At 40.9% G+C, this 25,367-nt stretch overlaps 2 protein-coding genes across 5 annotated transcripts in view; one reads left to right on the forward strand and one right to left on the reverse strand.

Annotated features, from left to right (window-relative positions):
* Positions 1-897: 897 nt before the first annotated feature.
* On the reverse strand, positions 898-16,982 carry CIAO2A (cytosolic iron-sulfur assembly component 2A). Of its 2 annotated transcripts, XR_013967081.1 has the most exons (6): positions 16,716-16,942; positions 11,314-11,478; positions 6,300-6,349; positions 5,264-5,428; positions 3,361-3,406; positions 898-2,159 (listed from the first exon to the last, which is right to left on the reverse strand). XR_013967081.1 is itself a non-coding variant. In XM_080807827.1 (5 exons), exons 1-5 carry the CDS (start codon positions 16,837-16,839, stop codon positions 2,062-2,064), a joined length of 483 nt encoding a protein of 160 aa, XP_080663953.1. In that variant the 5' UTR covers positions 16,840-16,982; the 3' UTR covers positions 898-2,061. The 2 variants fall into 2 exon arrangements, 1 of the variants encoding a protein (XP_080663953.1); XM_080807827.1 differs by lacking the exon at positions 5,264-5,428 and having other exon boundaries at positions 16,716-16,982.
* Positions 16,983-18,716: 1,734 nt separating this feature from the next.
* Positions 18,717-25,367, forward strand: part of SNX1 (sorting nexin 1) — a 32,426-nt gene continuing 25,775 nt past the window's right edge. For 2 of the 3 annotated variants that reach the window (XM_080807828.1, XM_080807830.1), the window contains exon 1: positions 18,814-18,990. In XM_080807828.1, coding sequence (XP_080663954.1) covers positions 18,832-18,990 — 159 coding nt within the window. In that variant the 5' untranslated portion in view covers positions 18,814-18,831. Of the gene's footprint in view, positions 18,991-25,367 lie in introns of all 3 variants that reach the window. The other variant, XM_080807829.1, reaches the window with a different exon arrangement.

Genomic DNA, 25,367 nt, shown 5'->3' on the forward strand with positions numbered 1-25,367 from the left:
AGAGCAATGGGATACAGTCCATTCCTCCTCCCCAGCCTCCCTGCTTGCTAGTTAGTCTACCACTGCCTTAGAGGCTGATGAGGGAACATTCAAGATAGGACAGTTCTTACTTAGCTGGTTGGCTTTGTGCTCTCTGGGCTTGCCTGGAGATTAGGGCTCGCTCTCTCTCTTGGGTTGGTACCTTCCTGAGCTTACCAGAGGTTCCTGCTGCACCCCTTGACCCTGGCAAATGCATCTGCCCTGTCCTTTGCTGTTCACTTGCTGTCCTCTCTCCTCAGTCCCTGGGCACCAGGCAGGACATGTTCCTTCTGTGGAGGTCTCCTCGTCTCTGCTGATGGCCTACTGGACAATGTCAAATATGACCCCACAGCACAGTCCATGAGAAACAGTCATGCATACCTTGTCCTGAGGGCTCTGTCATCAGAGTCATTGACTTTGCCTCTCTCTTGCACTCTAGACTTCCTAGGCAGGAAATCAGCCTGCCTTTGGCCCAGCCTTCAGTCCACTTCCACCTTCTTCCTTGGGCCCGAGTCAAGCACGGGTTTACTGGATTTCCCCAACTGCAAGGAATACATTTCCAAACTCTCTAAGTTGTCCCCTTGGAATTCCCCTCAGCAGGTAGTGGTAGAAGGTGTCCCTTCCCTACTCCTCCACCAAAATGGGGGCTGGAACTCAATACAGCAACAGCTTTATCCAAAAAAACCTCTTCATTAATCTTCTTATAAAAGCCTCTGTTCTTTCAAAACATATACTCTCAAAGTGGATAAAGGGGTTCAAGAGCTAAGGAAGAAGTTCTCCTATTTTCCCCTTTGTATCCTCAATTAAATTTGAGGCAGAAGAGCTCCATTCTAATAACCTATTCGTTACTTAATGCTATATAACAAATTACCCCCAAACTTAGTGGTATAAACAATAAACATTTATTATTGCTCACAGCTTCTCTGGGTCAGGAATTTGGGTGGCTTAGCTAGACAGTTCTGGCTCAAGGGTCTCGTGAAGTTCCAGTCAAGATATCAGCTTGACTGAGGCTGCAGTATCATTTCTAACACAGTTCACTCACATGGTTTGTAAACTGGTGCTGGTTGTTGGTGCAAGGCCTCAATTCCTCTCCTTGTGGAATTCTCCACAGAGTTGCTCATGTGTTCTCATGACATGGTAGCCGGATGCCCACGGAGTGAGAGATTCAAGAAATCAAGATGAATGCAACAACACCTGTTATGATCAGCCTCAGAAGTCACACACTGTCCCCTTATTCTTGATTAGCCACACCTACCAGGTCTGATTCAATCTGGAAGGAAACTATATAGGGGCATGGAGACCAGGAATGGAAGATCATTGGGGAACATTCAGAGGCCGCCTTCCACAAGCTGTTATACCTCAAATGATAATTAGCCCCTAAAACAAAATGAACAAAGTTCAAATAAAGAAGAAACCATAAATTTAGCTTGGTTTAATCCAAACTTCTTTAGGGGACTTCTTGATCTTCAAAATTATGTATATTATCTGGCCCACTCCACATTCGATCCTTATCTACAGATGGGTCCAGGACTTTCCCTGAAGGAAGGCAGGGCCTACGCCAGCTTTTAAGGGTTCTTTCTGGTTCTCAGATTTCTGATTATTATGTAGATACCTTTTAGAGTTGACATTTACCTAAGATTTACAATTCAACGTAAACATTCTAAGGTACATCATTAAAAGAATCATCTCTGCTTTATTTATTCTACAGGTAATGATTTAAATTGAATACATCTGGGCACAGTAAATATTTGACATGAAAAGTAGTTGTATCAGAAGAGGCGTCAAAAAATTGCAAGTCATCTGACACATAATCACTAGAAAATATTTTTCTGTCCGATCATTTAAGTGTTACAAATCCTGAGAATGTTATCCACTGAACAAACTAGGTACTGCTTATAATTAAATCTTGCTTGCAAATCATCCGTTAAAAAAATGCCTTGAGGTACAAATCACCTATGTATTAAACATGAGTCATTTACATTTTACAAAGAATTTAAACAAATATATCAAACAATTAAAGGTAAGTGGCTCTTAAAACAGCTATTAGTCGGGTTCCAGAACACACTGTTCCACAATTTCCCGTAAGTTGGGGTTTTCCATTGCAGCTGCCACTCGCTCTTTGTCATTTATCTGCTTGTTGACTGCAAAACACAGACAAAAGTTAGCAGAGGGACTGTGTCAACATATAGTGACAGACAAAAATTTCATTAGCCCTTTAAAACAAAATTGAACTCCTTGATAACTTAAAGCTGGCTCACTTTTTATAAGTTCTAGAAGGGAGACTTACAGAGAAAAATACCCCCTAAATTCCTACTACTCTACCACAACTATTTTCATTTCTTTCTTTCTTTCTAGTCTTTGTCCATATACACTATTTCCATATAGAGTAAAGAGTAGACACAATTTTGAAAATTGCTATTTTTCCCCCCTTAAGCCTATTTTTTCAAACTACAGGGTTATTTAACACAGCCAAAATCATAAGCCTTCTAAATTAATTATGAAGACTATGCTACATGGAGCACCTTTATATATATAGCCTTCTTTTTGGAAAGATTCTTAAAAGTGGCATTATTAGATCAAGGGGTCTGAATATTTTTTTATGGTTTGATTCTTATCACTGAATTACTTCCCAACATTTTTTACCAACAACCATTCATGAGTTATCAGTATGCAAAAAACATCTAGTACTATTAATAAAAACAAACACACACATACACATAAAACAGTAGGTGAAAAACAGCTCATTATTATTATAATTTGCAATTCCTTGATAAATAGTGAGAGGACATTTCCCCATGTTTATCTATTAGTTATTCTGTGAATTTTCTATCCATCTCTGTTAATCTACTGGGTGTTTTGTTTTTTAATGAGTTTGCATGGATCTTTATAATACCTTTATTATAAAGGTATTGGCCCATGTCGTCTGTCTATAATTTGCTAAAAGCACTCTCAATGTAAGAGTTCAAAAGAGAAATGTCCATATTCTTTTCTAGACCTTCAATTTCAATTTCAAGTGCATAGCTCTCTATCCTGCACCAAAGAAAAAAATCAAGCCCTCTTTAGAGTTTGTAAGTCAAGGTCCCTAAAGCTGGATATCCTTTAGAGAGGTGCAGCTACTCGCCAAAACCAGCCAATATTCACAGGGCCTGCCTCTGGTTCACCTAGAGTCCTACTGAAAAATTACTTTCTTGAAAAACCTATGTTTCCCCACCTCATAGAAGAGCTAATAACTAATTCTTCACTTTTTTGCAAACGACCCAAAGATACTTGGATAGCTGAATACCAGTATCCAAAGTGAAGTACTATCTGAAGTTGTTTTTTAATGGGTCAAGATTGACTTACTGTCTTCCTCTGTTGAGTGGGTTCCTTCAGAAATGTAGATTTCCAACTAGGAAGAAAAAAAATATTAAAACCAAAATATTTAGAACACTCTAAGATGACAAGTAAAGTGGAATGCACAGTGGACTAAAGAGTCTAGGAATGAAAGCCCAAATAGTTTTCTTAACATCAATGACTTAGTGACAAATCCCTCCAAAACAGGGACTGAAATTAGTAGATTCTTTTTTTAAAGATTTTATTCATTTGTTCATGAGAGACAGAGAGAGACAGAGACAGAGGAGAAGCAGGCCAGGACCCTGGGATCACTACCTGAGCTGAAGGCAGGCGCTTAACTGACTGAGCCACCCAGGCATCCTGAAATTAGTAGGATTTTTAATTTTGGTCACCTGCGGAAGGCCTGCAGGGGGTATTCCCATTAATCACCTTCTTTAAGGAAAACACACAAATAAAATTTTACACAAATGAGATCTCATACATATTTTACTCATAGAATGGATCTCTCTACTCTACACTCTATCTCTTCCTCCCAAATCAGTACCTAAAGTATCTAAAGTAAAAAAAAAAAATCTCTCTGCCCCAAGCCCCAAGAAAAGCCATACTAATAATCTAGTGTAGTTTCTTCCATATTATTTTCCATACCTACATAATGGAATACAGATTTTATACCCCCCAAAATTGTAAGTTTCTTTTCTTTGCTTATTTTACAAAAATGGGATCACAATATAGTTTTCAGTATCCTCCTTTTCTCATTAACTATTATCTTGCTAAATTTACTTTCAAGTATAATATTGGTTAAGCTAAACCTCCTGGCCCTGCTGCATTCACCCAGATTAGCTAACCTCCAAGAACTAGACCTTCTGAGACAAACCCACAAAATCCTGTGACAAATAAAGCATGCTATATGATAAAGACATGTCTACTCCCCAGAGAACACTGGAGTGTATGAACTAATTCTTTTTTTTTTTTTTAATTTTTTTTTAATTTTTTTTTTTTTTAGATTTTATTTATTTATTTGACAGACAGAGATCACAAGTAGGCAGAGAGGCAGGCAGAGAGAGAGAGAGGGGAAAGCGGGCTTCCCGCCAAGCAGAGAGCCCGATGCGGGGCTCGATCCCAGGACCCTGGGATCATGACCTGAGCCGAAGGCAGAGGCTTTAACCCACTGAGCCACCCAGGCGCCCCTATGAACTAATTCTTAAACAATTATTTTGCTACTTTCAAGAGTGAAAAAAAAATCATACTTTATTATGGCTAAAAGAGACCCTAGAGATCATATAGAATAGACCTTTTTAAAAAACAAAACACCTTGGGGCGCCTGGGTGGCTCAGTCATCTAAGCACCAGCTCTTGAGTTCGGCCCAGGTCATGGTCTCAGGATTGTGAGATTCAGCTCGATGCCAGGCTCCTTGCTATTATGGAGCCTGCTTAAGATTCTTTCGCTCAGGGCGCCTGGGTGGCTCAGTGGGTTAAAGCCTCTGACTTAGGCTTAGGTCATGATCCTGGGGTCTTGGGCTCGAGCCCCGCATCGGGCTCTCTGCTCAGAGGGGAGCCTGCTTCCTCCTTCCTCCTCTCTCTCTCTGCCTGCCTCTCCCCCTACTTGAGATCTCTATTTGTCAAATAAATAAATAAAATCTAAAAAAAAAAAAAGATTTTTTCTCTCCCTCGGCTCCACCCCCGCAAAAAATACCATATGAATTCCTCTAGTGGCTAGAGGCATAATACTAACTCTTATTCCAGACAACAAAGGAACAGGTATAAAATCACTCCATATTCATTTACTTTGGTTTAAAATTATGCATGACTCAACTCTGAAAAATGGTAAATAAAGGGGAAAAGTCAGGCATTTACCCTGCTATTCCTGTGTGAACTAACTATACTTCAGGGAGACCACACAGTGGGCTTGGTACCTTGCAGGCATAGAAGACTCCAAATCTGAAAGGTTACTTGTGGCCCTTTCTTAGTGGTTCTTCCTTGCTTTTATATTTTTGCACATGAAAATATGTTCAACATTGTTAGCACCAGGGAAATGGCAATCAAAACCACAAGTGATCACTTCCAACCCGCTAGAATGGCTATAATGAAAAAGACAGATAATATTAATACAGAAGTGTAAGAACCCTCATACACTGTCAGTGGGAATGTAAAATGGTAAAGCAGCTATGGAAAACAGTCTAGCAGTGCCTCAAAAGTAAAATCTAGTTAGCAAAAGACATAGCAATTCCCCTTCTAGGTGGAGGGAAGATGAAACATATCCCCAAATGAAAACCTGTACATGAATGTTCATAGCAGCATTATTCATAATAGACAAGAAGTGGAAACAACCCAAATGTCCATCCAGTAATCAATGGATAAACAAACTATGGTATATCCATACAATGGAATCATATAAGGCAGTAAAAAGGAAAGAAAGACTGACACATGCTACAACATGGATGAATTCTGAAAATAATATTTTAAGTGAAAAAGGGCAGTCTAAAAGACCACAAACTGTATGATTCCATTTAAATTAAACATTCAGAATAAGCAAATCTATAGAGTCCAAAAGGAGATCAGTGTTTGCCTGGGGATGGAGGAAGGTTTCAGGAAATGGGTATGGGGTTTCTTATTGAAGTGAGGAAAATGTCTTAAAACCGGGGCAGCTGGGTGGCTCAGTTGGTTAAGCGGCTGCCCTCAGCTTAGGTTATGATCCCAGGGTCCTGGCATCGAGGCCCGAGTTGGACTTCCTCAGCAAGGAGTCTCCTTTTCCCTCTCCCTCTGCCCACCCCCTATTAGTGATTGCTTGCACTCTCTCAAATAAATGAAATCTTTAAAAAAAAAAAGTGATAGTAGTGATGGTTGCACATTTCAGTGAATAGACAAACTGTACACTTTAAACAGGTGAGTTGTGTGAAATGTGAATTAAATCTCAATAAACCTGTTACAAAACAATAAAATCTTCCTTACCTTATGTTTAAACGGTAAACACCGCTGAAGTTTTACTCTCAAGCACAGCCCTGTAGAGGGAAAAAAGGAAAGGCCCCAATTATCTCTTCTCTTATCAATTCCTGAAAAAGTATACAGCTCTATGTAGGTGTCTCCATACAATACAGTAGCTGGAAACAGCTTTGGCTCAATCCAGTGTAGGTCTCCTTTGAATCAGGCACCATGCTAGCAACTTTAATATATATAGTCTTACATATTCCTCACAGTAATCCAGTGAGCCACGTATTACCAAACCCATTCTACAAATTATGAAACTAAGGTCACAATGTAACCTGCCCAAGGTCACTGAGCTAGTAAAGTGGTAGCTGAGACTAAAACCCAAGACCACTGCAAAGCCTAGGTCCTTTCTACTACATCAATTTACCTTCAAGCAAAGGTCAATTCACTCATTTAACTTTATTGAACACTCAGAACAGGCCAGATCACATAAAAATTTAAAACCAAATAAGAGCCTCTTAAAAAGGACCACAAGGATCTTCTCAAATTTGGAATCTTCTATGCCTGCAATGTACAAATAGAGTTCCCTAAAACAAGATCTTCTGAGCTTCAGTTTATCACCCAATGCCAAGTCACAGTCATATATATATACATATATATATGCGTGTGTGTGTGTATATATATATATGTCCCAGTTGAGACTTATAAGAGAAATTAAAACTGAGCTTAGAACAGACCCTCAGTGTGTCCATGTTCCACTTCTCTCCCACCTCAAAACAACGAAGGAATTTTTAACTAAATATACGCCCCTAGACACAAAAAGATAAGTCAAAGTGTTCTTATGCACAGGAAGTGTTTCAGAGTACTTAGAGTCTAAAACACAGTAATTCCATAATAAATATTAGAGAACTCTAAAGACAATATATAGTTTCTGTAAGAGGGTCCCCCTTTAGAAGATCTGCCTTAAAACGTATCTGGAGGGCTCTTCTCTTCCCTCTGCCCCCCACACTGTCTCTTTAATTTGTTACCTGTGTATCATCTGAGCCTCCTCCTATGTTCTACTCACTGTTGGTAGGTGTTTTATCCACATAGTAAATAACAACAGTTTCACAATTCACAAAGCATTTTCTTGACCATCAATATCCTCAAAGAGGCAGTACAGCATTACTGAGATAGATAGTCCAGGTTCAAAAGCAGCTCCACAATACACAAGCTATGGGGCCCTAGGCAAGTTACTTAACCTCTCTTGAGCTTCAGTTTCCTTATCTGTAAAGTAAATATCATAATAGTATCCCTACATATAGGGTTGTTATGAGTGGTAAATAAATTATTATGCAATGTGCCTAAAATACATAAAAAATATTTAATAAATATTAGCTATTACTATCGTATCATTTTCATTTTAAAACCAGGAACCATGATAAATGATTTGTCTGACCAGCAGAGAGCTAGGAGCTAAATATAGACCTTCTGACTCCAAATCCTATGCCATTCATATTGGACTGCCTTCAGCTATTCTTGTCTGGACTAAGTCAACACAAACGGCTATGAGCTGGTTTCTCTGCCTTACCCACTCACTCCCTTTGAGTCTTCCTTGTCTTTGCAATTACTTACGGGGATAACTCTAAGTAGGTGACAATCTAAGCAGTCGGGCTGGAATGCATATACAGGTGCCTTCCGCTGGTTTGCACTACCTGCTCATAGGAAATGCTTCCCAGACGCCAGAAAGAGGGCTCTCTTTATTGAGTTTTCCAATCATGTTGATTGTACACGGTCACTACACTAGTATACTAACTTCTAAAAAGCCAAGGGTCTTAACTGAAACTCATATTAAAAGGGCCCCAAAAAACCTGACAACGCTTTGTTCAAGGAGTGGACAGATCTGAAGTAGCTACCATAATCGGATCTCGGTGCCTTTAGAGTTACTTTCATTTTGTGGGTTTTCTCAATCTTTGTCCACACAAACACGGTTTTTTGATAATTACAATTATAATGCAAATGCAACTTAGCATTCCAGTTTTTTCATACATTTCTCAGATACTTTGATTCCTTGATCATATTTATCATTTTCTTTTTTTTTTTAAGTTTTATTTATTTATTTATTTGACAGACAGAAATCACAAGTAGGCAGAGAGGCAGACAGGCAGAGAGAGAGAGGGAAGCAGACTCCCTGCTGAGCAGAGAGCCTGATGCGGAGCTCAATCCCAGGAATCTGAGATCATGACCTGAGCCGAAAGCAGAAGCTTTAACCCACTGAGCCACCCAGGCGCCTGATCATATTTATCATTTTCAAAAGAAACAAGAAATCCCATTATATTGGTACCATTTCCTTATTAATAGATACTAGAGTTTCTTCCAGGCTTTATGATTACAAATTTACTAGATACATTTTGTACATGTTACTATTTTCTTTAATGGAATTATTTCCTTAATTCCTGGGTCAAAGAGTAGAAATTTTTTCATAAGGACTTACTAATATGTACCCAGAGGTTTAAAATTACTTATACCATATGACCCAATAATTCCAATTAAAGGAATTTATCCTGAGGCAATAACTAGAGATATATGAAAATATTTATGTATAAAGTCATTCATGATAGTATTATTTATAATTGTAAAAGCCTAGAAGTGGTATAAACGGTTATAAAAATTATGATATACTGATGTGATTAGCACAAACTTCTATGACTATGTAATTAAAAACTAATATTTAATGAAGAATAAAAAATATTCCTTATCTATTTCATGCTTTCTATTATCTAACCTTTATAACTCTTGATACTCTTATTATCTCTACTTTACAGATGAGAAAACTGAGGCTCAGAAAGGTTAAGTAACTTGCCTAAGGCCACAAAGTGGCAGACCTGACAGAGCTGGAATTTTATTTTTTTATTTTTATTTTTCTAAAAATTTTATTTATTTATTTGACAGAGATCACAAGCATGTAGAGAGGCAGTCAAGGGGTGGGGGAAGCAGGCTCCCCACTGAGCAGAGAGCCCAATGCGGGGCTCAATCCTAGGACCCTGGGATCATGACCTGAGCCCAAGGCAGAGGCTTTAAGCCACTGAGCCACCCAACTCGCTGAGACCCCACTGGGACCCCAAAGAGCTGGAATTTTAGACCAGAGCACACATTCTTCGATGACAGCTGATTTTTACTTCCTTCTTTATGCTTTTGCGGAGTTTCCAAACTATTGCCAAGAAACACATTACTTTTGTAATGTAAAAAAAAAAAAAAAAAAGCACAAAATAAATGTTACTTTTTGAAAACTCAATTTGCTAAAGGCTCTTACAGGAACAGACCCTCTTTTTAAGAACTCTTATATATCAAAATATTTTAAGATACTCCCCTTCCCATCAAGAGAGTAGCAGCACTTCTGATATCTGTTCATTCAGAAACTGTGCAATGACAAAAAAATAAGTACACATTCAAAAATGCTTTTTCTAGTATGGGATATTAATAACCACAATGTTATCAAGGTGCCTGGGTGGCTCAGTAGGTTAAGTGGCTGACTCTTGATTTTGGCTCAGGTCATGATCTCAGGGTCCTGGGACCTAGCCCTGCCTTGGGCTCCACGCTCAGCAGGGACTCTGCTTGAGGATTCTCTCCCTCAGTCCCTCCCCTGGCTCATGTTCACTCTGTCTCTCAGATAAATAAATAAATCTTTAAAATAAATAAATAAATAACCACAATATTATCTATGGACTCGTGGACCCTTTAGTCCCTCAAGATACAGCCTATATGCTGGAAATCACTAATAGGAATCCCAGATCAACAAGTGAGAAGAGAAAAACAGAAATCACAACAATGGAAGTAATAATAAAACATTTATCTTTTCAATCATTTTTATAAATTTATCTATTTTTAAATAGATAACATATTCGCATAGTTCAAAGACTTAAAAATATAAAAAAGTATATAGTAAAGTCTTCTTCCCATCCTGTCCCTATCCTGCCCAGTTCCTACCCCACTGCCCTTCACAGCTAGTCATTTCTTATGTATTCTTCATGTATACACAATCAAATACAAATTTCTGTCTTTGCCCTTTTTTACACAAATATAGCAATATTACACTTGCTTTTATTTCTTAACAGTATGTCAGAAAGATCTTTCCATACCAGTACATGGAGACCTTTACCACAGCTGTATAGTGTTCCATTGTTAATAAATACCATCAATGATTACTTCAGCATTCCCCTACTGATGAACATTTGGTTTGAAATAAACTTCTTTTATCTTCTTTATTTTTATTTAGTTATGTTTTTAGACAGTGGGTGGGGAGAGGGGCAGAGGGAGAGGCAGAAAGAGAATCTTTAGTAGGCTCCACACCCAGTGCGGGGCCCGAGCAGGGCTCAATCCCATGACCCTGAGATCATGACCTGAGCAGAAATTAAGAGTCGACACTTAACTGAGTGAGCCACCCAGGCACTCCTCCTTTATCTTCTCTATAACAAAGTAGTGTATATTCAAAGACATCTCTTGTATATCTTACTGCTAACTACTCCAAAGTATTAGGAACACTGCCTCTCAAATAGAAAACTACATCAAAAATACTTTAAAAAGAAAAAAAAAAACAGAACTCTCGACTAGGACTGATGCCCATACTGCACTGAAGCCAACAGAGCAGCAAAGGAGAGGAGGGTGATGGCAGCAGGGTTAGGCTGACAGCACCCACTGCAATCTCCAGAACTGGGGAGAGGACTGGCCCACACCCACTCTCTTAACTGTAGGCATGTACAGGGAAGACAAGCAGCATGGTATAACTAAGGAGATCTCACGTCTGGAGTCAGGGGACCTGGGTCTGAGCCTTAGCTTCATCATTTCCTGGCTATATGATTCTGAGCAAGTCACTTAAACTCTCTGAGTCTCGGGTTCCTCATCTGGAAAATTCTCTCACAGGCTGTGAGGGCTACAGAAGATACACATCTGAAAAGACTCCGTGAACTACAAAGTGTGATACGTGACGCTAATTGTTATTTGGGGTCAATAACAGTAAAATAATTTAGAATTAAAAATATATTTGTATATAAAATCTTACCAATAAGGGTTGCCAAAGAGCAGTGAGGTACTGTTGGCGTGAACCTGATAATAACCAAATAGTCGTCTTCATTTCTCTCCTGAACCTCCACACTACTTTCCGTTACCACTTCCAGTTCTTCTAAAGTATTGGGCTTCTCTGGGTCCCGGATAGTTCGAATCAAATCTAAAGAATCATCAGAGACAAGGTATTATGTTAAAACATGAATATGCTAAATAAGGATGACTTTGCCAGTCCTAATCCAAACATGGACTTCTTCCTTTTTCTTTAACCAAATATTAACAGTATCTGCCCAGATTTCTCACAGCAGTTTCCACAACCAGTTTCCTCTTGAGAAAACTGTTTTCTTAGATTCTTAGTGGATCATAACCCATTTCTTGGATCCAACATTGCAGAGAGAATATAAAAAGGAGGAGAGTGGAGTGCCTGGATGGCTCAGTGGGTTACACCTCTGCCTTCGGCTCAGATCATGATCTCAGGGTCCTGGGATCAAGTCCCGCTCTCTGCTCGGCAAGGAGCCTGCTTCCCCCCACCTCTCTCTGCCTACTTGTGATCTCTGTCAAATAAATAAATAAAACCTTTAAAAAAAAAAACAAAAAATAAAAGGAGGAGAGTGTCATAGAAGCTCCAGAGGAAGAAAGAAGTAACTTGTAGCTTGGGAGACTCTGGTATCAGGATTTATGAAAGTCAAATCTAAATCAAGGCTTTAAAAATATCAATATTTGATATTGAAGGTGAAGGAAAGGAAAGGAAAAGAAGTTTAGGGCACTGGGCTGGCTTAGTCAGCAGTGCATGCAACTCTAGATCTTGGGGTTATGAGTTTGATCCCCACGTTGGGTGTAGAGGTTACTTTAAAAAAATTTTTTATTAAAAAAAAAATGTTTAGTCTGCCTGGAACCCAGCATGAGTGAGTATGTAAGAGTTTGGGCCAGACCACCAAGGATCTTTTACAGTTAAGCATAGGCAATAGGGAATCCTCAAGACGTTCTGAACAAGGGAGGAACAGGGACAGCATTACACTGTCAGCAAGGAACTCATCCACTAGCTGGTAGACTCAGGAGGAAGAACAGGGCCAGCTGAAAATGCTGGGCCCAAAACAGGCACATGACAATAGTAATGGAGAGGAGGGGACAGATGGAGAAGTAATCTCAGCGGCAGAATCAACAGAATTTGACGATTGTTTGGATGTAGAAGACAAGGAAAGGGAAAAAGGAAGATGACTCAGATTAACTCTGTCTGGGAGAACACTGATAGAATGAAAAAAGAAAAACTGGAGAACCCAGGAAGAAAGTTGGGTAGAGGCTGGGAGAACTGGGTTCAATTTTATACATATTGATTTTGAGGTGCTTAAGGGGCAACCCAGCGGGACATTCCAGCAAACACTGAACTGTGACGTAAGGGTTATGAGAGCACCAAGGTTAAACAGACACATGAAAAGATGCTCAACATCACTGGTCATCAGGGAAACACAAATCAGAACCACAATGAGAGATCAGCTCACACCTGTCAGAATGGCTAAAATCAAAAACACAAGAAACAAATGTTGGCAAGGATGTGGAGAAAAAGGAACCCTGTGCACTACTGGTGGGAATGCAAACTGGTGCAGCCATTGTGGAAAACAGTATGGAGGTTCCTCAAAAAGTTAAAAATGGAACTACCCTATAAATCAGTAATTGCACTACTCGGTATTTACCCCAAAAATACAAAAACACTGCTTCAAAGGGGTACATGCACGACTATGTTTGTAGCAGCATTTTTCACAATAGCCAAGACATAGAAGCAGCCCCATATCCATTGATAGATGAAGTTATGAATATATCTGATATATATGCAATGGAATATTATTCAGCCATAAAAAAGAATGAAGTTTTGCCATTTGCAAGGACATGAATAGAGCTAGAACCAAAATAAGTCAAAGACAAGTACCATATGATCTCACTCATATGTGGAATTTAAGAAATAAAACAAATGAACAAAGGGAAAAAAGAGACAGACAAACCAAGAAACAGACTTTTAACTATAGAGAACAAACTGATGGTTATCAGAGGGGAGGTGGGAGGAGGAACAGGTGAAATGGATAAAGGGTTTTAAGAGTACACTTAACAAGATGAGCACTGAATAATGTACAGAATTGTTAAATCATTATGCTGTACACCTGAAACTAACATAATCTGTATGTTAACTGTACTGGAATTAAAATTAAGAATTTAATTTAAAAGAGAGAGCGCGCACCAAAGCTTGAGTGGTTGATGAACCCATGGGATTCACAAAGAATGAGCAGAACAGTAGTTTTCAACCTTGGGTGAACAATGGAATCATCAGGACTGCTTTAAAAACAAAACAAAAACTGATGTCTAAGCCCTACCCCCCAAAGATCCTGATTTAACTCATTTGTAGTATGGGCTGGGCATTAAAATTTTTAAAAAATTCCTCCGGTTGGGGCGCCTGGGTGTCTCAGTTGGTTAAGCCACTGCCTTCAGCTCCGGTCATGATCCTGGAGTCCCAGGATGAGTCCCATATCAGGCTTCCCCTGCTCTACAGGGAGCCTGCTTCTCCCTCTCCCTCTGCCTGCCACTCCCCCTGCTTGTGCTCTCTCTCTGCCGAATAAATAAATAAAGTCTAAAAAAAAAAAAATTCCTCAGATTGCTCTTATGGGCATCTCAATTTGAGAACCACTAATGTAAAGGGAGAGACCCAAGAATACATCTGTGGAAAACACCTAATTTAGGGATCAGAAGGAGAAAGAAAAGCAAGAAGCAGAGATGGAAGTGGGGGGAGGTTAACAACATTAAATGCAGCAGAAAAATTCCAAATAAAGAGAGCAGAAAAATGTCTTTGGATTTGTCACCCAGAAGATCACCTGTAAGAAAGCAGTTTCCGTAGAGAGATAAGGCAGAAGCCAGCTTGCAAAAGGGGGAAGTGAGAAGGAATTGAAAATGTAGTGCTAGGACCTTGGCAGGGAAGGGAAGGGCAAAGAACCAATAAGGGATTTAGACAAAGCTAGAATAATGAAAAAAAGTAAGGGAAACTTGAGTATGTTTTATAGACCAAGGGAAAGGATCAAATAAAGGAAGTGAGACTGAGAGTATAGGGAGGTGGATGGGGGACTGGCAAAATAAGAAGGGAATGAGACCAAGGATGTGGGAGCCTGGGTTGGCCTTGGAGAGGACAAGATTTTCTTCTTATTCTGGGGTAGAAAAATATGGAAAAAGAGAATGATAGAGAAATGGTGAGGTAGAAAGGAGAGCAGAGGGAATTCACAGAGGATGGGCTTGATGTTCTCAAGCCTAAGGTTTTGTTCTATAATTGATAGCACCCCCATAATCAAAAATGCTACTGGGAAAAACGAATCAATCAAACTCTACCTTCTCCCCAACCACTCCTGGGCTTATCACTTGATTAGCCACAGAATTTGAAAATGGAGGCAGGTGGGGCGCCTGGGTGGCTCAGTGGGTTAAAGCCTCTGCCTTCAGCTCAGGTCATGATCCCAGGGTCCTGGGATTGAGCCCCACATCGGGCTCTCTGCTCAGCAGGAAGCCTGCTTCCTCCTCTCTCTCTGCCTGCCTCTCTGCCTACTTGTGATCTCTCTGTGTCAAATAAATAAATAAATAAATCTTAAAAAAAAATGGAGGCAGGAGAGAAAAGACAAAGCTTTCTCTTCACAAGGCTCTATCAACATGGGGCTCAGGGAAACGTGGCTTTTTTTTTTAAGATTTTATTTATTTATTTGACAGAGATCACAAGTAGGCAGAGAGGCAGGCAGAGAGAGAGAGAGGGAAGCAGGCTCCATGCTGAGCAGAGATCCCAATTCGGGCTCAATCCCAGGACCCTGGGATCATGACCTGAGCCGAAGGCAGTCACTTAAACAACTGAGTCACGCAGGTGCCCCTGCACTGATATTCTTTATACATTTAAATCCTCAGTATCCAGTACTGACCTGGTATCCAAAATAATTTTTGACCACACTTCCACCCTTAACCACTCTCTATCCTGAAGCCCCACCTATCTGCCATTCTCTAACATGTTACTTTGTCACCTCCATACTTTTGCTCCCTTTTCTCTGCTTAGTATGCCTTCTACCCTCTATACATCCAGAGCCTACTTATACTTCAAGGCCTAACTCAAGTGACTCTTCCTTAAAGATTTTCCAGATCCCCCACTCAGAGATTACTATCTCTCCTTCTGAATTTCTGTATCTCTTATTCAGGTCAATGGCTTTCTACTGTATAAAACAAAAAACAGTATATTTTCGCATACACAGGTCTCCCTCAATATAAACTTAGGACAAGAATCATCTCTCTTCCAAAGCTGTATCCCCAAGTGTCCTTCTGTCCTCAGATGCTGTAGACAGAAGTCAGGACAGGAATGTGTCTGTTTTGTGGAGATCATTCCACTCATAATCATCTAACTGGGCTTAAGTCCTGCCTCTAGTAAGAGAGAGGTAAATTAGATTGGCTCCAAAGATCTTTTCCAACGCTGGCCTCCTTCTCCCGGCCTATAATCATTGCCCACATTTTATTTGTATTCTTATGGTTAGATCTTTCACTCTCGGTCAACAGGAATAGCTTAACAGTAGTTAGAGCCAGTCTTCTTAGTTTACAAAAACAATACTACGTAAGTCCAAAAACGGGGAGTCATAAGGCAAGTGTAAAGTGCAGAAAGTTTGGAATCAGAAGACATGGGCTTGGTTTTTCCCGTTTCTTTACTGGCAGTGTGACCTCCAGGTAGCTGTTTTAACCATTCTGAACCTTTGTTTCCTCATCTGTGCAATGAAGCTGGCCCCAGAGGGTTAAAAAAAATGTATGTGACTGTGTGTGTGTGTGTGTGTGTGTGTATTCGTTTTTGCACTGCTGGTTTGGCTAAGAACTGAGATGAGAAACTATAAGTTCAAGGCCTGGGTACAGGGAGCCCGTTCTGTCCTCTTCTCTCTGGGAACTCTGCTTCTTTTTTTTTTTTGGACAAGAGAGCAGCTGTGACCTTAGGCCAGTCCCCAACTCCTTAGTCACCCAGCAGTGCTGGCAGGAGTGGTGGCAGGAGAAGGAATGCGTGTCCAAGGGGCTCGGGGACGCAAGGAAGGAGACAAGTAGTGTAGTCCGGTTTGGTTCCTAACCAAGCACCCTAAACGCCTGCTCTGCCCAGAAGTCTTGAAGAGGGCGTGGGGCAGACAAGGGAAACGAAGCGTTTAAGACCTCCAGGCTCGGCATGCCCCAGGTTTAGGAAGAGCCCGGGTCCTAGAAAGATCCACATTCCAGCGTGACTCAGGAACCTGGAGAAAAGGCTTCCCAAGCTTCGGACGAGACCCAGCAAAAACCGGGGTCTGTACCCCAAGCCCTCAGGTGAGATCCCCGTTACCCCCATCTCCACGTACAACGCCAATCGCTTCCCTGGGTAAAATTAATTACCATAAACCTCTAGCGCTTTCTCTTCCATGATCCGGGGCTGCCGGGCAGCTCCCTGCTCAAAGAGGCCGGTGAGCCACGGGACTCTGCTCAGCGTCCAGGAGAACAGCCCGGACACCCGCTCCATCCTCACGCTCCGCCATCCCTGGCGACTGTCCCACCCGAGCCACCGTCTCTCAGCAGCAGGCCTCGCGATTTATCAACTTCCTGGTCTTCAAATGGGCCAAGACCAGCCTAAAGGTCCAGGACCGCAGAAAATAGGCGGGACCCGGCGGAGTAGCGCGGAGGACCTAGGGAAGGGCCCCGCGGAGACTACAAGCCCCGGCATGCTTTGCACGGTTTCGGCGGGACAAGAAGAAAAAAAATTCCTTCCAGCACGTGAGGCGCATTGCGTGCTGGGACGAATGGAACTAGGAGATGTATTCTGGTATTTGTAGTCTATGTCGGGTAAGAGCGGGTAGGTAACGGTCTGTTACCCGCCACTGTTTGCCTCATTCAGCGCCCTCGATAAGCTGAAAATGAATCCTGAAGAGGTAGGGGAAAGGAGATCTTGATTTCTTTTGCTGGAGGAGCGTATGAAAGGACAGTCTACTGTTATATCTCTGAGGGAGCCGCTTCCATCCAATTTCTTACTTCCTAGTCACGCCGGAAGTGAGTTTCCGTTGCCGTGAAACGGAAGGTCTGGGGAGTTTACTGAGGTTGGTGAGGCGTCGCGGAGCGGAGAGGGTTTTTTTATTTTCCTCGCCTCAGAGGCTCTCAGGCCAGCACCTTTCCTCACTACGAGCTGCGTATTTCTGTCAGTCGCCTTCAGAGACAACTAACAACGAAAGAGCTTTCCTCGTGCCCAGGATATCCAGTAGTGACATACTGGAAATCCTCATCCTAAAAAGAATGTCTTGAGTCCTCTCATGTTCGTACCAGTGATGAATGCCAGGAACAAGGTTGATGATGTTAGTTTTATCCATCCCTCCCTCCAAGTTTCAAACTTTTATTGGCCACTTACTTTGCCAGACTTGGTGTATAGGCACTGAGAATGCAAAGGTAGGAGGGGGCCCCCGCCCTCAAACAGCTCATAGACCTGTGAGGGAACTAATCCCTGATGTTGAAGAATTTGCAATTAGAAACAAACCTTTTGTCAGACTTGATACCAAATGTCATCTCTTCTCTATTGAAAAGAAAGTCAGGGTCATTGTGCAGAATTACCCTATGCTAACATATCCCGTTCATCTTTAAACTTTTGCTTATTGTCTGGCTGATTTAGATTTTAGGCTCACCAGACAGGTGAGTAGTTTGGGTCCCAGGAAAATTGTGTTCAGAGTTTAAGAATTTCCCTGCCATCTGTTCCACTCCACTCCACAGCAATTAAGAGGATAACTTTAACTTCCTTGTAACCAAATTTAGGGCATTTAGGTCTCACCTCCTGTGAGGCCTCCCTACATCTCCAAGCATAACTGATACCCTCTTTCACTGAGCTCCCAGAGCACATTACAACACTGAACACGTTGAATTTGTTCATTTACACGCCTGTCTCCCTCAAGTGCCTAGTGGGTCAGGAGCTTATTTCTGTATTTCAAACGCATAGTAGGGTGCCAGGCACACAATAGATGTTCAATATATATTTCTTGAATGTATTAACTAAACACTGTCCGAAGAATAAATGGTGAAACTACTGCTGCCTGTTGAGAGACCGCAATCAAAAATATTTACTGAATCTCAACGAAAGCACTGTGCTTGGCAGAGGTAGGTGGCATGTAGAGGAGTTTTCAAACTCCTTTATTTCGAACATTTTCTTAAGAAGGCTGTTGGCTACAGCTACCCAGAACACAAAGGGCCTTAGGAATCTGAGCATTCCCTACACATCTAGCTCCTCCTTTTCCGCCCCACTCTCCGCCTAGGTTAAGATCTCAGCGTCCGAATGCCGGGCTCGGATTTGTTGGGTAGGAGTTTGAGGCCGCCCCGCCCCGCCCCCAGCGGCCAGGCTCCGCCCCTGAACCCCCGCCCTGTGCGTCCCGCGGGGTTGGTCACGACGATCCCACTCCTCGTTCATCTGGAACGTTTTGCTCGCGGCGCTATCTCTCTATAAAGTTGTTGTTGCGGCTTCCGCCGCGGGTGGAGGAAGATGGCGTCGGGTGGTGGTGGCTGTAGCGCTTCGGAAAGATTCCCTCCGCCTTTCCCCGGCCTGGAGCCGGAGTCGGAGGGGGCGGCCGGAGGGTCAGAACCCGAGGCTGGGGACAGCGACACCGAAGGGGAGGATATTTTCACCGGCGCCGCGGCGGCCGTGAGTTCCCACCCTTCGCGGCGGGCGGGCGCCCCGAAAGGGAAGAGAGGCTAAGGGAGGGTCGAGGAAGCTGGGCAGAATGGGCCCGGCGAGACCCTGCGTTGGTGACGGTAGTCGTGGCTTGAGAGCTCTTAATGAGTGCTAAGATGTTAGGGGCCTGACTCCCAGATCCCTGGGGCGGACGGTGATGAGCGAGGGGTGTGGTGGCTTCTCCACCCTGGTCCCTGACAGCGAAGAGACGCCCAGGCCGGCATTTGGCCCTGCCGTGTGTTGACCCCAAGGAGCCAGGGGGTGGTTTTGTGGTGGTTTCCTGGCGGCCTGATTTAATAGGTCAAGATAAGGAGATGGGATGCAGACTTTTCTTTCCCTAACCTTACTGCTCCTAGGACAAATAGTCTTATCTGGAGTCGCTCAGACAGTGACCCGCCCACAAATCCTTTCATTAGCTCAAAACTTAACCGTTAATTACCAAAGGCCCATTGTGGATCTAGTTTATGAGCGTTAGCTGACATCCTCTGATCTCTAAGGAAAATGCTGCCAGAAGTCGGTTGAAAAGAAGGCCCTGCCAGATAAATCACTACATAGATGACCAGCTTTGTCCCTTTTAAAGAGATGTATTAAAATGCTGAAGTACTCTGTGCGATTAAATCTCTAAATGTGAGGAGGAAATGGTGTTTCCCTTAGTAATATCCAGGTTTCTAATAAGAGGTGTTGGGGGAAAAACTGATCTTTATATGTGGAATGTGAAAATCAGTAATCAGTTCTGGAACCAGTGAAGATGTTTTGGGTTGTTTTGTAAGAATACTGACTCATAACCACTTGGTACAGTTCGTTCCAGTTTGAAAACTTCTTCAGGGCTAGGTCTGTGAATTTATGTACTATTCTGTCTTGGATAATACTTTTTGTAGTAGCTATTCAGTAAGTAAGTGACTAAATAAAACAGCTGTAAATTCTTTATGCGCCATGTGTCTGAAAAAGGTTGAGGCTTGTATCATTTCTGTCAGAGGTTAAGTTTCTAGGAAATATCTTTGGTGACATCTTTAGAATTTTCCCTGTACTGTATTCGGGAATTGAATTCATAATCCCAGCTCAAGAAGTACTTGTTGATACTAATATATGCTTAAACTGTCTAATGAAGTCTATATTATTCTAAGAAATAACTCTTGCTGATTAATTTAGTCTTTCTGTATCTCACTTAAAACAAATTTTTGGTCTTTTCCTTTGGTAATTCTCCCCTAAGTCATGGAGAAGAGCTACTTAATAATAATAATAATAATAATAATAGCTAATAATAGTTAATAATAGCTACTGGGATGGTAGGTATTCAGACCAAATATCTGAAAATAGACACTCTGACATTGAAAGTGACTAGTCGGGGCACCTGGGTGGCTCAGTGGGTTAAAGCCTCTGCTTTCGGCTCAGGTCGTGATCCCAGAGTCCTGGGATCGGGCCCCACGTCGGGCTTTCTGCTCGGCGGGGAGCCTGCTTCCCCCCTCTCTCTCTCTGCCTGCCTCTCTACTTGTGAGCTCTCTCTGTCAAATGAATAAATAAAATCTTTAAAAAAAAAAAAAAAAGAAAGAAAGTGACTAGTCACGTAGGCAAATGAGGATTTATTTTCCAAAAAGGGTCCTGAAAGGGCAAGGAGTTGTTTTCTAGAGGTTTCTAAAAGAAGTTGAAGAGGCAGTGACTTGATTGATCAGATTACTTTACAGAGGCGTCAGTACTTCTCTCGTATTAGACTGTGTGAAAGTACTTTGCTTAATTTCCAAAGGGAGGAGGAAGGACTCAGAATGAACTTGTTCTACCACAGAAAGCATTATTTTTAATTAGATTTTGATCCAGGAAAATTGAGTTGCTGGGGAAACTAAAATGCCACCTGTAAGCCATTTTTTGAGCTGCCTGTTCTGATGTTAATCTTCAGGAAGCCAAGATTCCCAAGATTTCTCACTAGTTAAACTGTGAATTTCTTGTTTAAAAGCCATTAAATACAAATTATATTCCAGTAAATGTTTTAGTTGTGAGCCAGTGTGAGAAGATAGGGGATTGCAGTGCTTCTGTGTCTTAAGGAATAACATTGAAGAAAAAGAACAGTTTTGAAGGCTTACTTAAATCCACCCAGGTTCTTTTACTTGGGCAAGATACTTAATTACTCTGTGTGGTTTCCTCACCCATAAAATATGAATGATAGCATTTATGCCCACCATTATTGTGCAGATTAAATTTAAATATCAGTGAAACACTTGTGAAACAGTTGAGCATTGTAAACTCATTACTGTAACTCATGGAATCTAATAATGGGTTAGAAAAGTTACATTTATTAACTCTAAAAATGGTTAATATAGTTTATCAAAATCAAACTAGTAATAAGATTGATTTGATTAACTAAAAGTCATCAAAGGCACTTAATGACTTCAGTGGTATCTTATTAAGTTTACCTTCATATATTGTGTTTTGTTGGGTGTTGGCGGTAGAGGGAGTGGTATTAAAAAATTGGGAAGCTGAGGCATATAAAATTTAAAATTTATGGTATGCATGTAATTTCCTGGACATTGATGTAACAGCTGCTCTTGTTGATCATCCCATCTGCTCTCTTTTAGGGCCCAAGAGGCTTTGTTACTACAGTAATAAAAGTACGATTTATAATCAAAAGAGCAGCCCATGATAGGCATTTCAGAATCAACAAACCGCAGTTACCCAAAAGGGATAGACTGGAGTTCAAAGGATTTTTAAAACAAATCTGAGTATTTAAAGGATTACTAAGTCTAAAACAAATCTGAAAGCATTGCCTTAAGATTGAGAACCAGCTGGGAAATATCTTAAGATGATTCTTAAGAATACTTAAGACCTTACGTCTTTCTGCTTCTTACTTTGTGGGCATATCTATAAAAAGGTTACAATTCTAAATGTATTATCTGAATCTTTGACTGGACCTGGATCTAGATACACAGCTTTTTAGTTAAAACTTTCTTAGTTCTAGGATAGGATTAATTTTTCTCCTTAATTAAATGAGAGAGCCATTTTTTTGGCCCTCCTAAATCTTAAAATTACATTAAAAAGACTGATATGGCATACATATTTCTGTGCCTCATTTGACTTCAGTGGTCTTACTTGCATACTTCTAACACTGAATGATAGAGTTGAAGCAAGTTCTTTATTTGCCCTCCCAGGAATTCTAATATGCCCATCTCTTTTTAGCAGTATGCCAGGACCACAAGTAGATATGCCCTCTAAATGGAAGAGAACTGCAGAGGACTTTCTAATGTTAAGAGGAAGAAGGGAAACATAGATAAATGATAACCTCACTTCAGATTTTGGCCAAATCTGGTAACTACTTCTTCCAATGACCTATCAGACCAATTAGAGTTTTTTCCCACTACTCTTAATCTTGAATTGAAACTCTAAACATTACAGAAATGGCTAGAAAACATAAAGTGGGGGGGGGCGCCTGGGTGACTTAGTTGGTTAAGTGTTCGACTCTTGATCTCAGGGTTGCGAGTTCAAGCCTTGCTTTGGGCTCCATGCCCAGCATGGAGAGCACTTAAATTAAAAATAAGTAAATAAGAGTAAAGAATAGAATAAAGAAGAAATAACAGGAGACTTCAAAAGTCATGTATTGAACACTTAGTCTTTGACTAATAAAGACTTATTTACATAGTCTCACTGATGTTTAAATCAAAAGAATATCATAACTTTTATTGGTATTCAGAAGTCACGGATAGCAAGTGGCTTCTGATTGACAGTGTTTTATAGACTACAGGGAATTATATAAAGATAAGTTATGTATTAACATTTAGACAGGAAAGGACATGTTATTTTTAGAATCCAGCCTACATCTGTGATCAATATAATATGTATCCTGAGGGAGAATAAATCAGGTTTTCTTTGTTGTGGTATGACACATATAACAAAATTTACCATCATAAACCTTTTTAATTTTACTGTTCAGTAGTGTTAAGTATACTCATATTTTGCAACAGATCTCCAGAACTTTTTCATTTTGCAATTCTGAAAATCAGTACCCATTAAATAATAGTTCTTCTTTCCCTCCACTCCCTGGTAACCACCATTCTACTTTCTGTTTCTGTGAACTTGACTAGTTTAGATGACCTCATGTAGTTGGGATCATGCAGTATTTGTCCTTTTTTATCTGGCTTATTTGACTTAACATAATACCCTCAAGAGTTCATCCATGTTCCACTATTCATCAGAATTTCTTTCCTTTTTAAAGTTGCATAATAGGGGCACCTGGGTGGCTCACTGGGTTAAACCTCTGCCTTCAGCTCAGGTCATGATCCCAGGGTCCTGGGATCGAGCCCTGCATCGGGCTCTCTGCTCAGCAGGGAGCCTGCTTCCACCTCTCTCTCTCTGCCTGCCTCTCTGCCTACTTGTGAGCTCTGTCAAATAAATAAATAAAATCTTTTTAAAAAATAAATTAAAAGAATAAAGTTGCATTATATTCCATTGTATGTATGTGCTACATTTTATTTACCCATTCATTCCTCAATGGACATTTGGGTTGCTTCTACCTCTTGGCTCTTGTGAATAGTGCTGCTGTGAACACAGGTGTGTAAATTTCTTTTGAGACCCTTCTTCAGTTCTTTTAGGTACACACACAGAAGAGGGATTGCTGGATCATATCATAGTTCTATTTTTAATTTTTTGAGGAATTTCCCTACTATTTTTCATTGTACTTTTTTTCAATCCCAGGACCAGTTTATTTCCTTTTGTGTGCTTATAGGAAAACTTCTTTAGATCTGGACAGAATATGGTAATTTTATTAAAGGCCTAAAGAGATTGATAGTTTAGCTGGCTAATATTTTAATTCTGTTCTGCAAAATCCATGGTGACTGTTCCCAAGTAAATAACATGTCCTCAATAAGTTTTTTATAACATCCCTTCTCTAGTCTTTTTTTTTTTTTTTTTTAACTGTTACTCATTAGTGAGAGAGAACACACACAGGCGGTGTGGGGAGGGACAGAGGGAGAAGCAGACTCCCCGCTGAGCAGGGAGCCAGATCCAGGCCCAATCACAGGATCCCGAGATCATGACCTGAGCTGAAGCAGATGATTAACCGAGTGAGCCACCCAGGCACACCCCCTTCTCGATTCTTAAATAGACTTAGAAAGTTAATCTAGGTAACAATATAGTTAAACAACAGTTTACTGCTTAGTGTCTTTAGTTAATGGTGTCATAGCAGTTAGTTATGGATAATTTATTATGTTCCTCTAATGTGTAGTATTTTCTATAGGCATATTTTCTCAAACACTTGTTTTTGGAGCCAGTATCACATTAGGTGGTCAGATCTGGTCTTAAATGATTAGTAGTTGGTACCTGGGTGGCTCAGTCAGTTAAATGTCTGCTTTTGGCTCAGGTCATCATCTCAGGGTCCTGGGATCAAGCCCTGCATTGAGTGGGGCTCCTTTGCCTTCTGCCCCTTCTTCCTCCCACCCTTCCCCCCTGAACACTCTTGCTAGCAGGCCTGCTCGGTCTCTCTCTCTCTAATTAATAAAATCTTTAAAAAGATAGTAGTTGAATTTCCTCATTTTTCACATAGGTCTGATACATATGTTCTTGAAAAAGTCAGCAAAACACCAAAGATTCATTTTAATGCTCAGCTCCGATTGTAAACCAGTTTCGCTTCTAAAAAGTTTAGATTTTCTTGAAGTACATAGAATCATTAATTTCTTGATCATAGAATTGTCCTAGCAGGTAACCTAGCTTTCAGGATTATGCAGGAAAACTAACAAAAGTAGTTACAAAGCATTTTTGGAGGTAGAGGAATGAGAAAAGACTTTTAAGGATGACTAACAAGAACTCAACTTCAGGGGCACCTGGGTGGCTCAGTCAGTAAAGCGTCTGCCTTTGGCTCAGGTCATGAACCTGGAGTTCAGGATCAAGCCCCACGTAGGGCTCCCTGCTCAGCAGAGAGCCTGCTTCTCCCTCTGCTCCTCACCCTGCTCATGCTCGCTCATTCTCTGTCTCTCACTCTCAAATAAATACAATAAAATAAAGAAAAAAAACTTTAAATTTATTTAAAATTATACTTTGGGGCTTATGGGAGAAGCAATAAAGGTTGCAGTCAGATTTCTGGCTTCTGTAGGGAGTTCTGCTCTTTGCTTATTCAGGTGTTGGGGTAGTTCTGATGACCCAGCCATTTGTGATTTTTTTGGTTGGGAGGGGAGAGAGGAAAAAGAATACTCTAACTTCTCTCTTGGTCCTCAAATCTTCTCTGCTGTCTTGAGTAACTGCTGGCATAAATAAATCCTGAGTAGTTGATAGTTAATAGAGCAAGTAGCCGTAAGTATCTGATCTCCAGGAAAAGCCTGTTGCTCAACTTTTCTGGCTTCTTCTCTTGCTTAGTCAAGTGAATAGCTGGG

Source organism: Martes martes (assembly GCF_963455335.1).
Source record: "Martes martes genome assembly, chromosome: 7".
Lineage (NCBI taxonomy): Eukaryota > Metazoa > Chordata > Mammalia > Carnivora > Mustelidae > Martes > Martes martes.

Bases quoted from the DNA above. Each gene is read 5' to 3' on its own strand.
- CIAO2A (XM_080807827.1), bottom strand. From the start codon at position 16,839: ATGGAGCGGGTGTCCGGGCTGTTCTCCTGGACGCTGAGCAGAGTCCCG. The intron at 11,479-16,715 runs GTAATTAATTTT...ATGATTCTTTAG, and splicing joins GAAAGCGCTAGAGGTTTATG to ATTTGATTCGAACTATCCGG. The intron at 3,407-6,299 runs GTAAGGAAGATT...TTTTCTTCCTAG, and splicing joins GTTTACCGTTTAAACATAAG to TTGGAAATCTACATTTCTGA.